General features: G+C 40.7%; 1 protein-coding gene across 3 annotated transcripts in view; it reads right to left on the reverse strand.

Annotated features, from left to right (window-relative positions):
* The window catches only part of tenm1 (teneurin transmembrane protein 1), a 200,713-nt gene that overhangs the window by 120,007 nt on the left and 63,052 nt on the right, over window positions 1–17,654 (reverse strand). For all 3 annotated transcript variants that reach the window (XM_082558044.1, XM_082558043.1, XM_082558045.1), the window contains 2 exons: window positions 8,033–8,276; window positions 244–482 (listed from right to left, as the gene is read on the reverse strand). In XM_082558044.1, the coding sequence (XP_082414170.1) occupies window positions 244–482; window positions 8,033–8,276 (483 nt within the window). The remainder of the gene's footprint in view (window positions 1–243; window positions 483–8,032; window positions 8,277–17,654) is intronic.

Genomic DNA, 17,654 nt, shown 5'->3' on the forward strand with positions numbered 1-17,654 from the left:
ATTTATATTACCCTTTGAATACAGAAACATTGTGCATGCGTAAGGTTCCCTGTTAGAAGGCTACAGTTTGTTTCTGTATTTTTATTGCTTCCTTTTATGATTTAATTAGGCACTCTCTTGGCAAGTCCCACAATTTTCCAACTCCTCTAACAATCCCTTTTGAAAATGTAAATTTTCCACTAAACTCAGAACTCTTCGTGCTTCTCATTCATGACACGGGCTGGGTGCGTGACGACAACTCACCGATGACGTAAGTGAGCAGCAGGGCCAGGGTGAGAGTGAGGAGTGACGCAGACAAGGCTGTGCACTTCCAGTTGCAGCAGCGGTGAGGCTTGTTGAAGGTAAACAGTGGTCTGGTCACGCTGCTGCGCGGCAGAGGCCGAGGTGGAGGGGAGTACACGGTCCCAGAGGTCAGGGGGTATCCCTGTCCCGCCCCTGACAGCAGAGCTGACGAACCAGACCCCTGCTTGAACAGGAAGTGTCTGCAGGAGAAACATACATAAAAGGTGTTATTGCAAAATGCAGTTTACCGTTACCTTCCTCAGTTACTGTTGCTATGCTTTCTCGCGGTCTCATGTGCAATTTTCAGTTATAACAGCGGGACATTACTACTCTAAATTCTATTTTTTTTTTTTGTTCATGGAAAAAATGGCTTTTAGGCCCCAGCCAGAAGCAAACAAATCATGCTTTTCATTTTTCGCCAGGAACTGCTAATTATGGCAGTTGACCTGATAGCTATTACTCATTTTAATCAACTGTAGCCAGCTAATTAAGCTAACATTGGCTCTGGTAGTTGGTTCAAAACCAGAATTTTCACTTGTTAAAAAAAAGGTTTTTTGACAAGTTTGGTTTTTGGGTTCTTTTTTATTAGAGGATTTTGGTTTTTTTGCATTTGATGAAGTACAACAATTTGATAATTACTGAAAATGACACAAAATGCCAAAACTAGTGAAACCAAATGACCATTTATTTTATCGCAAATAGCTGAGCCAGATTAAGAAGCCTGGATGGATTCATACATACAGAACTAAAGGATCATCATTTCTTATTTACAATGACAACATCCAACAACATGAAACAAACATACATGTTTAGTGCTCGCCTCTGTCAGTGCGCCCCAGGGCAGCTGTGGCTACAATGTAGCTTGCAATCACCTGTGTGTGAATGTGTGAATGACTGAATGTAGTGTAAAGCGCTTTGGGGTCCTTAGGGACTAAGTAAAGCGCTAAACAATACAGGCCATTTACCATTTACATGTTGTGTCTAATATGGCTGACATTACCATGTAATACCAATCTGAAAACTGTACAATTATCTTTTTTTGCTAGCTACAGGCTCCTTTCAGACCATCCATCTCTTTGCATTTCTCCCACCGTCTGATTTCAAATATAATCTATTAATAAAGCTAACTTTCCAGTAAGGCTTTTTTCAGTTATCAGATGAGGGAAGAAGCCTAGATGTTACCCAGCAGTCACTTCCAAACCGTTGCCAGTCCCCTGTTAAAATCCTGATCTTGTATAATTTGAAACAAGACTTGCTGATCTGTCATGTGGCCACCTATATGCTGCTCCTCTCTGCCATTGAATGAAGAGTGTAGTGCATTTAAAGCTACAGAAACTCAAACAGCCTGTTTTTTAATGGGGCTAAAACCAGAGATCTACAGCATACTGATAGTAAAAGAAAAGAAAATCTGGACTTTTCTCAGTTGAAACTTTAAGACACATTCTGAATGAAACTATTATAACATGTAGCTTTTAAATACTGTATTTTTCACCCCAATTACAGTACCTCACACATCACCTATTCAAGTGGAGAAAGCTTGAAAGTTCTGCTAAGCAGAGCTACGGTTAAGCTATGACTGGACCGTTGCTCTTCAAGGCGACAGGTTAAGCAAGCGCTGTATTAATTGCTGCCCTAATCTTACAAGCGAGGAGCTGTTCTGCATTCGGCGCTCTGCAAAGTAACTCCTACCTCTGGGACCGCTGTTGGTGCTTTTCTAAAGCAGATTACAGTACACAGCTGGAAACAATCACAGTAACCATGCAGGCCTATCTAGGACAGTGCTTCAACGCTTCAAATCAAATCAAATCAAATCACTTTTATTGTCACATCACATGTGCAGGCACACTGGCACAGCACATGCGAGTGAAATTCTTGTGTGCGAGCCCCACAAGCAACAGAGATGTGCAAACACAACAACACAAACGAGCAAAATACAAGAATGGCCAACCTGAAACTAATAAATATATGTACAATATATAATAGTGTATGCATTTCTGGATGTGTATACTAAATATTTTCCTACGTGTGTGTGTGTGTGTGTGTGTGTGTGTGTGTGTGTACACATTTTTACAAATTAAATAGTAAAAAAATAAAATAAAATAATAATAATAATAATAATAATAAAATATATAAAATATACAGAGTTGAATATGTGCAAAACAAGTGGCATTTATATACAGTGTGGAGTGCATAATGCATAATGTTCACCAATTAGCACAGTGCAGACATCATTTTTCTCAGGTATCTAGTATCATATTCTGATTCTATTCATGCAAATCTGTACTCGGTGGATTTCAGTCTCACGCTGATGCATGCCTGACTGAAGCTCATTTAAAGAGCCCCCAAGGTGGGGGACTTTAGAAGAGACCCTATCTCCCACTATTTTTTGAATGAATTTTTTGAACAGACTCGGGTTTCACATATCACAGAGAGGACAGACTGTTCCACTTTGCCCATGCATGAACACTCAGTCCTTTTTTGAACCTGTCCAGAATAAGCACTTAGTGCTGTGCAAAAGAAATTCAGCTAAACTGTTAATATCTTACGTGTTTGTCTCCATTTGTGTGCCTGTAATCTAAGCAATCTGTTAAACTTCCAAGAAAAGCATCATCAAAAATTAATACAGGAACCAAATCCAAGGAAGAAGAGTAGTCTGAGGAAGTCCCTAAGCGCTAGGATTCTACTTGTAATTTATAATGTGTTCTGGAAAGCAGGCAATTTTTGTGGCAAATGTATACCACATACATTATTCACAGTTACTGCATTATAACAATCAGACAACGGACAGTATTGGAATGTACTGCATGCAAGAAACAGCTATGTAATACACTTGTAGCACATTATAGATAAAGTATAGGCTGACAGGCTGAAAAAGGGCATATATGACCAAGTATCTCTCTCTGGTGCAACGTTATGAGCCACTACTGTAATGCAGAGCAGCACTGATATGAAAGAGAATGAAACAGCCCTGGCAGCCAAGGATCAATGACTTACCTATTCCTTTTTTGACTCATCAAAGCGACTACTTAAGTTATACAGCTGTATTCGTTAAACGACGATGAGGTTTATTCTCATCATGAAAAAGAGTGTGTTAGATTGCCACTGATGATAGGAAACTAAGCTGCGGGGCAATTAATCTAAGTAGCATTTCATCTATATTGTGTTTGGATAATGGGGGGCGAAGGTTGGATGGTGTCAGATGAGAAGCAGGGAATGGAAATTATGCAACGTGGAAAAGTAGATCTGGGTAAAGCAATTATAAGCGATTCCAGCTTGATCTGGCCGTACCGGATCCCATCAAAAAAATGAATAAAGACTGCTGGTGGTGGGAAACAAAGGATGGCTATGAGACAGCATCAGAAAGAGAAAACAGCTATGAGTCATTGTCTTATTCTCTGCACTGTGTGTGTGTGTGTGTGTGTGTGTGTGTGTGTGTGTGTGTGTGTGTGTGTGTTTTTCCAAGCAAACAAAGAAAACAACAAGAAAATATCTCTGAGCTCCTGCAATTCACAGACAGCATTATTGCTCCAGATTACTGTGTGCTCTCCAGGGGTTAATATTGGCTGTTGGTGCGATATGTTGGGGGATATGTGCAGTTCGCCAGAGTGTTATTCTGTCCATGCAGTAAAAGGTGCGAGGTCACAGGCTGCCGGCAGGACACCAGTCTCTAAAGGGACCTCACAAGACAGGCCATTAAAGTGGTGCCAGACAACAGACTGACAACATCGCTGGACTCCAGACTCTAACGCTGTCCTCACACATGGCTAAACTACATCAATCTCCTTTATCCATTTAACTGTTATCCTGCCCTGCAGGCGCATTTTACTTAAAAACAAGAAAACTGGGGCGACAGTGGACTTCTCCATGAAGGACTTTGAATTTCAACTGAGAACTATAAGCTTTATTGAAAAGTAAAACAGGAGAACAACATATGTCTTCCAGGTGTTCGCATTCAAGAGGACACGCTGGATGTGAGTTGATGGTGACCTTGACTTTCGATCTCTCAAAACACAGTCAGTTCAGCCTTGAGAACTTGGTGAGCATTTGTACCAGACTCAAAAACATTCTTGTGAGTACCTCCAATAGATATTGTGTTCATAACAAAGCGGCAGATGGGAGGACATACGACCGGCCAAACGTCAAGTCTGTGGCCACAGCTGTTGCAGCATCAAAGCAGTCAAGAAAAAGGACAAGTGGAGCCCCAGTGCAAGATTTTTAATGGATTTTTCTCTAGGACTTACATTGGCCTTAGATTGCTTTTTTTTTCCAAGTTCAATTAATGTTTGTATTCTCCTGTTATTGATTTATTGCCTAATTCCATGTATTACTCCTTGGATCATTGCTTCTGATGTACATTTTATTATATGCAATTAACTAATATGATATTCTACTGCTTTAGATGAGTATATTTACAACCCTCAGGTATCTATCATATAAGATAAAATAACAGATAACCTTTATTAGTCCCACATGTGGGAAATTTGCTTATTACATATACATATATTTGTGTATGTATATTACATATACATACCAAAATAGTCTGTAAATAACTAATAATGTTCAGTCCAAACATCCAATTTTATGGAAAATGTGTGCTGTGTCTTAATAGTTTAGCCATAATCTTTGCTAATGCTAACTGAGCCGTTAGCATTAGCAAAGAATATGACTAATGCTAAATTTGTAGCTAATTAGCTAAGTAATAGAATTAGCCAGGAATATGGCTCAACTATTAAGAGAAAGCCAAATTTGTAAACCCAACTTGATAACATATTTATTACATTGTATAACTACATAAAGAAAATACTTGAAATGCCTACCATATTCCAGAAGATGTTTTTTTCTCCACACTGCAAAGCTATGACATCACAACAAGTGATTGGTCAGTTGCAAAGTTAATCCTCACCAACATGGGAAAAACAGTGGGATAACTATTAAATACGAAACACGTGTCACACGAACACATGTCAACACATTTTATTTATATATTGTTTTTATATTTATATTGTCAGTAAACTTGTGTTATTTATGGTTTTTGTGCTGCATGTGAGGAAGCATTGCCTCAGTCATCTTAAACCCATGCCTGTTTTGTGTTTCTCTCTCTGTGTGTCTCCATTGTGGCCCAGTGCCTGACAGATGACATCCATCCTTCACTGTCTGCCTCCTTTCCTTTCTCATCCAGCATCTGCTGAAGACTGTGAGCTAGATTGAGGACACAGGAGACTGCGCACAGAGCAGCTACACACCTACGGGTCAATGGCAGTTCAACTCTGAAAGGCCAGAGATAAACCCGAGAAACACACAGCCACACAAATAGAGAGAGACACATAGCTCGACTCGAAGAATGGCACGCAAGACAAACACGCACAAAAAAGATGTCAAATGCAGCATTTTCACACTTTCGAGGCCAACGCACGGGTCGAGAAGACCGCGGCACTTTGATTGCTCTGCCGAAGGTGGATTAGAGCGAAAGGGATCAGAATCCAGCTGAAGAAATTGCATTTGTCAACGCAAGTGGAACTCTATTCTTCTTGTTCGGTGCTTTTAAAATGCTTCACTGTTCTTCCTGGCTCCTCCGTCTTTGATCTTCTCAGACAATATCTAGGGGCGACGCCCAGGAAGCTCTGAATTCATATCAGAGGACAGATTTCCCCCGAGACAGGAAGAAAATGAGAGTTCCCGCTCTCCAGGAGGTCGGAGTCTAGGCCCAGGGGCTGTCTCTACCTGGATAAGTGTGTGTCTTTGTCTGTGTGTCTGCCTGTGTAGGTGGAGGACTTTTTTCACAGGTGCATGGCAATGTGCGGTGTGCGATGCAGAAGCTGATTTCACAGTGTTGGTGCACACCCACAGTGTGTGACTTACGTACACTCACGTCCTATCAATAAGAGGAAGGAGAGAAGGCAGGGCACAAGTCAATTTATTACAGTCCCAACATTTGTACCCCTTAACACACCCACAGCGAGAGCCAGTCAGATAGATTGAATATCCATATCCGCAAGCCTCCACTTACACAAGCTGGCCTCTCCAGAAACATAACGGATGTGCAGCTGAAAAGGAAAATCTATGCACACTTCAAACAATCTTAATCTCAGCTGACGCAATGTCAATACATTTGAATACTGATTCATCAAGTGCGCAAGTCGAGGAAAATGGAAGCACACTTGACAACAAGAGATGTTATCCATGTTTTGCCATTTTTATTAAGGTCACAGCATCACTTAGAATTCTGTCAGCATAAGCCCCCGTGTCAAGTTTGTAAATACTTGATTAATCTTTAATCTGGAGATCGAGCCGATAGCGCTGCCAGGGTAAAAGCAGAAATATGAAATCATTAGATTAGCAGTGTATCTGAGAATGTGAGAGAGGAGAGAGGAGAGCTTGAATATTAAATCCAAACTCAAAACAGTTAAGCAGTGAAGAGTTGGATCTTTTTTTGTGGGCTCTCTCTTCAAAAACTAGATAGAAAAGAGCCAATATTATCTATTCTATTGACTATGAATATGATTACATTTTATGGTTCAGAACTAATAGCGCACTATCAAATAAAACATATTTGACTAGAAAGTCCCAAACGCGCAAAATGTATTCTTACCAAAAAAAAGAGAAAAAAAGTCACCATCCAATATAGTGAGTCACTGCGGAAATTGTGTTTTTATAATCACATCTCACTTTGGGAGAAAAGTTCTTTGAGCTCATCAAATATTGTTTGAACGATCCGAATTTTTTTGTTTGTGGTGAGTTTTCATTTAACGCGCGCTCACACGCTCACTGATAAGTAATGTAATTACAATGCGCTCCTGACAAGCCTTTACATTGATACTCATGTCTAGCCAATGATTAATTTAAATTGTCACTGAATCTAATTTTATTCTTCCTTCCCTTTAAATGAGGTAAGATCTAATTATGGCCTAATGCATAACTTATTAAAATCCCTTCTTCTGGTGTGGCAGCCTGCCAATCTCATCCTCGCGCATAATATACCAGAATCCCGCGCCCAGCCGCTCATTACACATGCAAACATATTCTTTTCCACCTTGGTTCTCCTTCTTCTCAAAAGCAGCCGCACCAATGAGGATCTCCTAAATAATTCTCTGATCAATTAATACCTATGCGGTAAGCGTATGCTTAATTCTGTTTGATGGGACCGACTTCCAGTGGCTTGTCTCCGAGCATTTTGGCAGAAAAACAATTTCTCGGGGTACTAAAGCTGAAAGTGAAATTACAATGTGTTCCTGAAAAGAGGATTTCTGCTTTCATTTTGGATTGTTTTTACACAAACGCAGGTCCCCTAGTAAATGCGGTGGTGTGTGTGGTAGGAGAACAAAAACAATTCCAAATAAGCTTCATGATTACTTTGATGGAAGTCCTTTAATAATACCCCAGAGGCCTGCGTGGTGTTCCACTTATTCCTCCAAACATGTGCAAAACATGCCCATCCTAACAAATCCTTTAGTCCAGCATTCATTCTTAATCATTACACTCTGATTTTTTTCGAAGAAGTTTGTGAAAGTCTGCCAAGTCACAGTCCTGATGAAAGAATTTTCTTTAATCTAATGAACCTCATTTGTGAGATTAAAGAAATGTCTTTAATCAAGTGACATTATGCTGAGGGAGGGCGGTTTGCCTTGAAGATATTTTCACTTGAAGAATTTCATTACAAAATGACATCCAGTCTGGACTGAAAGCTTTTTGGAGCGCAGCCCTGTGTTTGCCCGCGCTAAAAATAACTCCAGAAAAAAAAGCATTCCCTTACCTGGTCTCTAGGGGGATGTTGCTGTTGAGCACCCAGCTGTTGTGAAGCTGGGCCTGGTCTGCGCTCGAGCTGGTGTCTGCCCCCTGGCCGCCCTGGCTGGCTTGGCACCGAGTTGGCATGGTCTTCCTCTGTAGGCTGACTTGAGTGTAAGGTGCCGGGCGGGCGCAAGTGCAGGAGTGGGGCGGCGGCGGAGGTGGGGGCAGCGGACGGAACGTGAACTGGCCGCCCGGACTGCTGGGAAGCTCTGCGTAGGATAGACACAACAGAAGGCCCGGGACGAGGGGGAGGGATGGACAGGGGAGAAATAAACAGAGGTTTATTAGGAGCACAGTACCATAAATTACAAATAAACGTGGCGTGTTAGTTGACAGTTTATTGTTATTACACTGATTGAGAGCCATAAATCAGCTTGAAAACCATCTCTGTCCTGCACCTTCCTGCCTACCTGCTTTGATACACTTCCAGCTGCCCTATAAATAGGTTCTTGGCTGGCTGCAACATTGAGCAGTCTTTAAAGAGCTAACAGCTCCGGCTTAATCTGCACCCGCCAGCCCAAACTACCCATGTGATGTTTATTATGAGATCTGCGGCTGGACGGAATGAGCTAGCCAGCTGTAACTCCCTCACACTGCTAACCCCGGGGTCTAGGGAGAGCGCTCTCAATCCATCATTTATCATTCTCTTTCACTATAACTCTCCCTCTCCCCATCTCTTCCTCCATGCTGCTTTCTTCCGCATTCCTGCCTGTCTTCTATAACTGAGCAGGCTAATTACAGTTTTATTAAATGCAATGCGCGCGCACATGTCAGCTTAACGTATGGGTATGGCTTCAGATAAAGCTGCTTTGCATGCATTTCCATACGTGCATGCGCCCATGCGTGTGTAACAGGCTGCGTGAATTCATGAATGTGCATCAGCTGGGACGACAGCTAGCACTGTTTAGGGGGGACAGCTCGTGCCATACGGTTGCAGCATGGTTCCACGAACGAGGCAAATCCTCCGTCCCAAAAGACCGACTCTGTCCAGCTGTATTGACAATGAATGTAACATTAGCCTCAAACCAGAGGGTAAAGAGTTTGCCCGCCAGAATTCTCGGACCTCAATTGTATTTGCTGCCAAAATGTCAGCAATAATTTAGTATCTGGAAGTGTAGTCCAACTGGGAGATTACCTCAGCCCTCCCTATTCAAGTGTAAGTATTACACAGATAATACCGCAAAACACATTTTATTGACTCTTGGCAGATGAACACTGAGAAAAGTAAAATATTAATCTTTTTTTTGTGCTTTCTATCACCGGCATGTTTCCGGAAATATGTAGCTCTGTTACCGTTCCACCTGAAAAACATCTCACAGCGTTACATAGAGCAGTGGTTTATTGTTAATATTTTCAGAATAAGAAAAATGTGTGCACAGGCACCGATATCACGTTGGTGCTTTGATCTCCTCAAAATTACTGCTGCCTTCTGTGCAGATATGTGAGCCAGTAAGCTATGTCATATCCACTGAAGCATCACATTATTACTCGTACGTTTGAAAGTTTCATATTTATAAGATATATGTACGTCGTGGCAGAAATGTAACAATGATAATGGCGAGACAAAAACAGCTCCTGTAATCATTTCCTTAAAATATTGCCACAGTGCCATCTGTCCAGGTCTAACGGCATTTTTCAAGATTTATTTGTTTTAGCAACCACTGTTTGGATGTGGGCATGCACATGTTTTTGTCAGATATATATACATATCTGACAAAAATATCGCCATAATAAGTGTGTGAGTGCTGTCGAATCGCTCTTTGAAGACGTGACAGGTTTTTCATCCTCTGTGACACATTGCTGGTTATTGATCTCCCAAAATGCCTGAACTGTCACAGCACAAATGCAGAGCATGTAATAGTTAGCATGTGTTTCTGAATAATAAAATTTGCTCTTGATTTTCACGAAGCGCCGTTTCTCGCGCAATACGTTCCTTTTACCGTTTCACTGAGACAATTAAGGAGGCTCGACTCTATTCCCTTATGTGGCGTTACTCTTTATGGGCTTTGCATTTTATACTAACACATTAAAAGATGTGATTTTTTCCACATCTTATGCAGTTCATGGCAGCAGCTGAAAATGTGCATTAACTGGATGCGAGAGATTTAGACTTCTTCCACATTTCAAACTGTTTTTGTGTGAAGCCAGAGAATTAATTTGCCTCCTGAGACAATATGATATTGTAGCATATACATCTGCTTGGTATTACTATAATACATCACTCGATGATCTCATCAGACAGCCAGGCTGTGCTCAATCTGACAATGTAGGGCCCAGTAAAATGACAGGAAATGCATTTGTGCCATCACCTGAAGGTGCTGTTTAGTCTAAACTAATGCATGTGGAAAATGGAAGTTATTTTTGACTGTACCACCCCTGAGTATTAAAAATTACACGCTTAGGGAAAAGTGAGGGCTCCACTGTAGTGCGCCGCTGTAATGCTGCAGGATTTTTAAAGTGGCGCTTCAGTTTTTAGCAGGACCTGATTCATCAGTAAGTTAGAGTCCTTTGAGTCCTGCCAGATTCCCCTGCTTTCACAGCTCTAAATACTGAAGGTAGATGTTTTTAGCAATTGTAATATTTTTAAATGTTTAAAGGAAAAAAGAGAAAAAAAAACCCCACATGAAGTGCATTCCCAGCCAGCACTGGGCACTTGAGTTGGCAACTTGTACTCAAATCGCACTTAGGGTTGTGAATTAGCTTGAGACTTCAAACTTAAGTGGGACTTAACTTCATTGTCAACTGTCAACTTCATTGAGAATGTGGCACCTAAGGACACGACGAGGCATTGAGAAATTGTGAAGAAAATTTGAACACTTCTCTTCAAAGGTGACTGATTCTGCTTCACATGACAAATGCCAGATAAAAGTGATACTGAATTACAAAAGATGCAGTTCTTTTTTAATTCAGTTGACTAAAGCAAATGTTATTTATTAAATAATACATAATAATAACTAACTGCTGGTCAGTTAGATGTCTAAGAACACACTATACAGTACTGTGAAAAAGTCTTATGCCAGGAAATGTATTGAAACGTGCAAACACACATGTATATAAGGCAACAATAGAGTTTGTGTAATTCTAACAAGTATGAAAGTCAGTAGTTGGAATGGCCACCTTTATTCTTCAACACGTCACTTGTGATGTGTTCAAGTTTCAGGTACTCTTCAGGCATAGTTTTCCAGACTTTTTGAAGGACATTCCATTCAATATTTTGGATATTGACTGGTTCTCTGTCAAGATGATCCCACACCGCTTCAACGATGCTCAGGTCTGGGCCACTGATTTTCAGCCCAGCTCTTGTGTAATTTGCCATGCCTCAGCCTTTTCTCCCTGTTTCTCTTCCTTAAGAATGGCTTCTTAACAGCCACCCTTCCACTCAGACAACTTCTGATAAGGATGTGGCAAACTGAAGGGTCCGATGCATCTCACAGGTTCTGCGTCAGGTCTTTCATGGATCCCCCCCCCAGTTTCTTAAGGACATGACTTTCAGATACTGTTCATTTTCTGTAGATTTTTTTAGACCTAACACCTTTTTTAGCTTCCAGTTGTCCAACATAGTCCACGTTGTCAGCTAATAGCTCTCTGGGAATTACCTTGTTGATGAAAAACAGTATTTTATGCCTGCCAAACTGTGTTATCTTTGGCATTTTTCATAGAGTCAGCTTAAGATTTGGGAACAAATGATGTGCTTGTTTTTGCAACAGTGCCTGAATTATAATAATTTTTAATTACATACAAGGACTGGACTGAAAATGAGCAAACAAAAGCAGCTGGAGAAAGATCTCCAGAAAGCCTGGCGAACTACTGCTCAAGATCATTTTTTAAAATATTAATGAGAAAGTCTTCTCCTAATATAAAAAAATAAAGATTTTTGCACATCACATAAGTACATACATTTATGCTGGATGTTAACAGCTTTAGTTCTTCACAATCTGATGATGCCATGTACTCATTTCTATGTGCGACATCATTATGAGGTGATATCAGAATCTGCGTTGCTGTGATTTTCTGCAAATATGACACCACAAATTAAACAATGCATATAAATTCAAACAGGTGAAACCATTAATAGATTTGTACCACAGTGGGCTGCCAACAATCTTTGGATTCAAGCAGGCAAGTGTTTTTTATATTAGGAAGAAATTTAATGAGAAATTCTTTTCAGCCCAAATGGGTCACAATTATATTGAAACTAAAATAATACATGCAAATTATTTCTGCCTGTTAAGTCTCAACTGATTGCCAGTGCATTATTCATTTTAGAAAACCTAGGCTACAACAGCCCAGGCTTTGCAGTCACACACAAAAAACCCTCATTCGGCTACATTTGTGTTTTCTGGCAAAGGAAAGAGGAAAAGAATATAAAGTGGACAGGAGAGGAGGAGAGAGGACAGGGATAGAGGGCCAGAGGAGAATGTAATCTTGGTGAGTAGGGTGACACAGGGGCCCTGGCTGCCAGATGGTGCTTTAGAAGGCTTAGTAAAGGCAGCTTTGGGTCTGCGCTTCCAAAGATCCGAAAACTTTTCCTCACACAATCAAGCAAATGGCAGGAAAAGAGTCCTCCTCTCTCCTTCATTCAAACAAAGTCACATTAAACACGCAAGCTGTGATATTTTGTTAAGAAGTAAAAGCAACCCAAATAGGACTGGAAATGTAGGGCAGAGGCCGTGTAATATTTGGCCAGGAGTTCAGAAACATCAAATCGAGTCTGCGGGGAGCAGACCGAGGCTCTCGATGACATTCATGACAGTGTAGAACATCCTCTGCCCCGGGGTTCCTCTGGGACTTAGGCCTCCAGAAAAGATACTTTTAGAAAGTCGCTTATGAGATATTTTCCTGGAATCATCAGCTTTTGGTTACATAAGCGAGATATGAGGAAAAAGAGTTTTATAGCAAGTAGAAGGCAGATCTGGGGGGATTTACTGGGATATGTAACAGGTAACAGGTATTGGGGCCAGGTATTAAAAATGCATTACTGGAGGTGAGATGAACCCAAAATAGCACGGTAATTAAGTATTTATGATAATTTGGGCATTTAAAGCCAAGTCCTACTAATGAAATGAGAGGAGAACATAGTAAAACATGACTCAAGCATGCATACACTGAGTAATAGCACCGGTGCGTAATGAGCTAGCTGTCATGATGGCGCAATTCTCTCTTGAAGGGATATTAACAAATGGGCATAAAACTGTTTGACTGAGCGCAGAAATGAATAACTTGAGTAAAATAATCTTGTAAATGAAGGCTTGTTATGCTCATTAAGATTATCTACATTCTTTCTTGATTAGCCTGAAAGATGTTCAGCGCTAACAGTACATGGAACTGTTGTGGTAATGGGCAGAGGAAAAGTTAAACAATAAAAAGACGAGGCATGAAAAGGGGGTTTCTTTGCCTGCGTGGAGTGAGCAACAGTTCAAGATTACGTATCAGGGCTTTGCAGCACTGCTCGAGTGTTTGTGAATCCTTTTATAGTTTTACGCACTTCTGTAGTCTGTAATTTGCCATTAGGGGCTGATCTCAAGGTGAAATTGGAGTCAGGTAATTTCAGTCAATGGCATGACGTTTTTATCTATGAAAGACTGATCTTCACAACACTTTTGAGAAAATGAATCATTGGATAAAAATTGGAGATTTCTGAGGAGATCTGAAAAAGCGTCACTGATATTTATAATGGGTTGGAAAAGGTTAGCGAGCCATCTCTAAAGAGACAGACTGTTTGCAAATGAAGGCAATTCGTGACCAATGTTACCCTCCACAGCAGCGGTTAACCAAAAAAGGGAGGCATGCAACGGTCTGAGAAGTCACAAAGGAGCCCAGATAGAAACTCAAGGCCGTTCTCTCACTGGTTAATGTTAATGTTCATGAGTCCCCCTTCAGGAGAACGCTGGAGTACAATAGTGTGGATGGCAGCACTGCAGGGAGAAAGCGCTGCTCTCCAAAAATAACACTGCTGCCCATCTGCAGTTTGCTAAGGATTACATGGACAAAGCATAAGCACGCAGGGCTGTCACGACACTAGAATTTCAAACGTGATACTGATACCCAGGAAAATACTCAATACCATTTTCAGTACTGCTGGGGGGAAAAAGACAAAAGGCTTTTTTAAAAATAAAGAATGGGAAAATACAAACTCTGTTTTCAAGGTTGTTGAAATACAGTAACTGTAAGATCTATAGCAGTAACCGGTACGAGTACTACTACCTAAAAGAATCTTAAAATGTCGATCTTACATGTAGATCTTACTGTAAGTATTTTTTTTTATGTATTTGCAGATCAAACATAGTGAGATAGGCTGCTACTGTTACACTGTCCCCAGCTTCACTGTGGACCTTTAAGAGAAACATGACACCGTTTAGACACAGATAATTGTGTTTTGTCCCGTTAAATGAATATTGCCTATTAATGTTACAGATGGGCACCGCTAATGTTTACTATAGCTTCCACATTAACATTAGCGTTTTATCATTAGCAGCTAGCCACTACCTTAATGATGATTTAGCAGATGGCTAATGCAGTCATCAGCTAACGTTAACTTGTGAGCAGGGCAGGTTAACATTTATGGTAACTGTTTAGTGTTATTGACAGGAAACTGTTAAGTTTTGTGAACTTTAGCTACTTCTGCTGCTAAGGTGAAGCCTGTGTCCATATGATGTGATGTTCAACATATTAGAAGACCCTAATACTGTTGGAAATTACTAATCCAATAGTAATCTGCAGGATCTTAGTATTGATTTATTTGAACAACCCTATAAGCATATTGGACGGATCTTATCTCATCTGAGTCATCTGAGTCATTGTTAATGGAGCAATTAAGCTCCAGTCATACCAGCAACATGTACCGATGTCTGCCTGTGACCTGAACCTCGGAGGACAGTGGGAAAATAACCAAAACACGCAAAATTTGCAACTCACTCCTGACCCTGATCCATCAGATATATCGTGGAATGGCCTGAAGCAAATAATGCACGTGAGGAAAACCAATAAAATCCCACAGTTGAAGCTCTTCTCTACAGAGGAATAAGATAAATTTCCACAGAACTGATCAACAGGTGCTGGAAACATTTAGCTGCCGTTATTACCAAAAGCAAAGGTGCCCATAACAGCCCTAACAGATGTGCAATATCTGAAAGTGACAAATTTTAATGGTATTTTCTCAAATGTCTCAAACTAGCTTCTCTTTTTCTACTTTTAGGGCTTGTGTGATAATCTGATGAAGGAACGTGAATGTGGCTCATCTGACTCATGTTATTGTACTGTGTGCAGGTTTCACTAATCTAAGAGGAAAATGGAAAAGTGTCCATAAAAAACCCAACAGTATAGCACTTGTAGATGGATGAGGAACACCTCACCACAGCACAAGTACGCACGCTCTTCCATTCACTCATTCAGTCACTGTAATTATGCTCAGTTTTCTAGCAGTACTTATTAAAATTGTGTAGCTCAGTGTTTGGTGTATTAGGGGTGGGCTGCAATTTCTTTCAAAGTCAGAGTAGAGGTTCAAACAAAAAATAATCACCTTGTTTACTTTTTATGAAATTAAATATAGGTTTTCAGACCTTCCCCACTCTACTAATTTCCATACAGTCAAGTGTGGAAGCAGAAAATCCAAAACATATAGCTCCTTTAATAAAAAGAGACCACACCACATTTGATGTGAAGCAGACCAGAAAAACAGGAGCCGCAAAAATATTGAAGCCTAAATTTCAGGAGGTTTTCTCCTCTTCTTCATTCCCCGTGTTTGCTCTCACTCCCCCTTCTCTTCATTATTGTGTCTAGCCCTCTAGCATAGAGTTAATTTCACTTATTCCAGGGAAGCAATATAAAATCCATAGAGCCTGACCTCAACAACACCTAGCCTGCCTGACAAACAGAGGAATGTGACCATTTTTAGAGAACATTTAACACCAGCCCAGCTAAAAAAACCAAAAAAAACACACATCACCCACCCCACTCTAAAAATAACAGATTAATAATTTCCCCCAGGATAACTTTTCATCTATCTTCCTTCTTAATTGACTTGCATTAAATTGCCACAAAGTTTATTCCGCTGCTGTGCTTCAATGAAATAAATAATTAACCCTATAAAAAGGTCAGACAACTGAAATTAGAACTAACTGGTTCTTGTTCTTCTTTTTTTGCAATAATGAGAAAGGATCTTGCCCTAACTGACCATCGGACTCGCTGCAATAACTTGTCTCTGTCTTCTGAATCGCAGATAACGCATTATCTCATCAGACATTATAAGTTCCAATAACTCCTTTCATCAGCCAGATGCTGACGAAGTTGGCAAGAGGGATCACAATATCAATAACAATGATAGCGAACGTTTGACAACGGGGACTAATATTGCTAATGATCATGAGGACGATGATGATGTTGAAGAAAATGATGTTACCGATAGCGGCACTGGTGGCGATGGAAATAACAAAGATAATGCCGATAGCATCAGTAATAACAGCGATAACAATGATGATGAAAACAGCAGCGATGGCAGCAGAAACACTGATAATTACATTGATGACAGTGGGCTCGGAGACAGCAATTAGAATAAAAACAGCCATTGATTCATCTCTGCAGACGCAGGGATAAACGGTGGGATTTCCATTTAACAAAGTGACACAATCATGTTGTCCAATTAAAGCAAGAAAATACAAATGAAGAAGCAGAGTGCTCTAAGAGCTTTCCCCTTTCTTATGGAACCCAGTCGATTCTCATACAGAGGCTGATAATTAGCAGCAATGCATCATCTGACTTTTTCATATCAGAGAACTCTGTGTGCGTAGGAGCTGGGAGGTGCGTGGATGCAAGCATGCAGAAGTGGATATGCATAGCTGTGTAATTGCTTATTTGTACCCCCATCTCCAAAAACAACTCCGGCACAAACTCGTGTTTAGGCTGCAGGTGATTCTGAAAGTAGCGTTTCCCAAGAGAAGGCATGAAACCTCCTGAGTCGAGCTCCTCAGTGCTACAGCAAGAGGCTTACCATCACTCAAACACTTCACTGCAGGGGCCTGCGCTCAAATTACATTTTCAGTAGAGTGAGCTCCAATTTAAATGATTTGCTTAAAAGTCCTAATTAATCAGCTGATGTTTTGCAGACAGGAGTTGCCTGACCAAACTTTTTTTGATCTTAATCAATGTTGGCTGTTTTGCCAGAAGAGGCAAAAGAGGCCAGAGCAGGTTTCTCTGAAAGTGGCTTATAGTGGAAAAAAAAAAGGAAAAGAAAAAGCTAGCTGAGCTCAGCTCATCTGTCCAGAGAGCACAGCAGTGTCCTGATCCTTCCTGACCTTGTGACTGCAGCAGGGTGCCCAGTCAGTATCACCACTGCCATTAAGCAGTACAGGTATTTCTGTGTGTGTGTGTGTGTGTGTGTGTGTGTGTGTGTGTGTGTGTGTGTGTGTGTGTGTGTGTGTGTGTCATGCCATTCATCCATCTATACACTCATGATAGGGGATTCATTCTTCTGTGTTAAATCTGCACCATGTATGTTGTCACTTTAAACCCCTCTGAAACCTCTTAAAACCATAAACTACACCATAACATACTGTATACAATAACCTACACCGAAACCCACACAGTAAATT

Source organism: Aulonocara stuartgranti (assembly GCF_965226115.1).
Source record: "Aulonocara stuartgranti genome assembly, chromosome: 2".
Taxonomy (NCBI): domain Eukaryota; kingdom Metazoa; phylum Chordata; class Actinopteri; order Cichliformes; family Cichlidae; genus Aulonocara; species Aulonocara stuartgranti.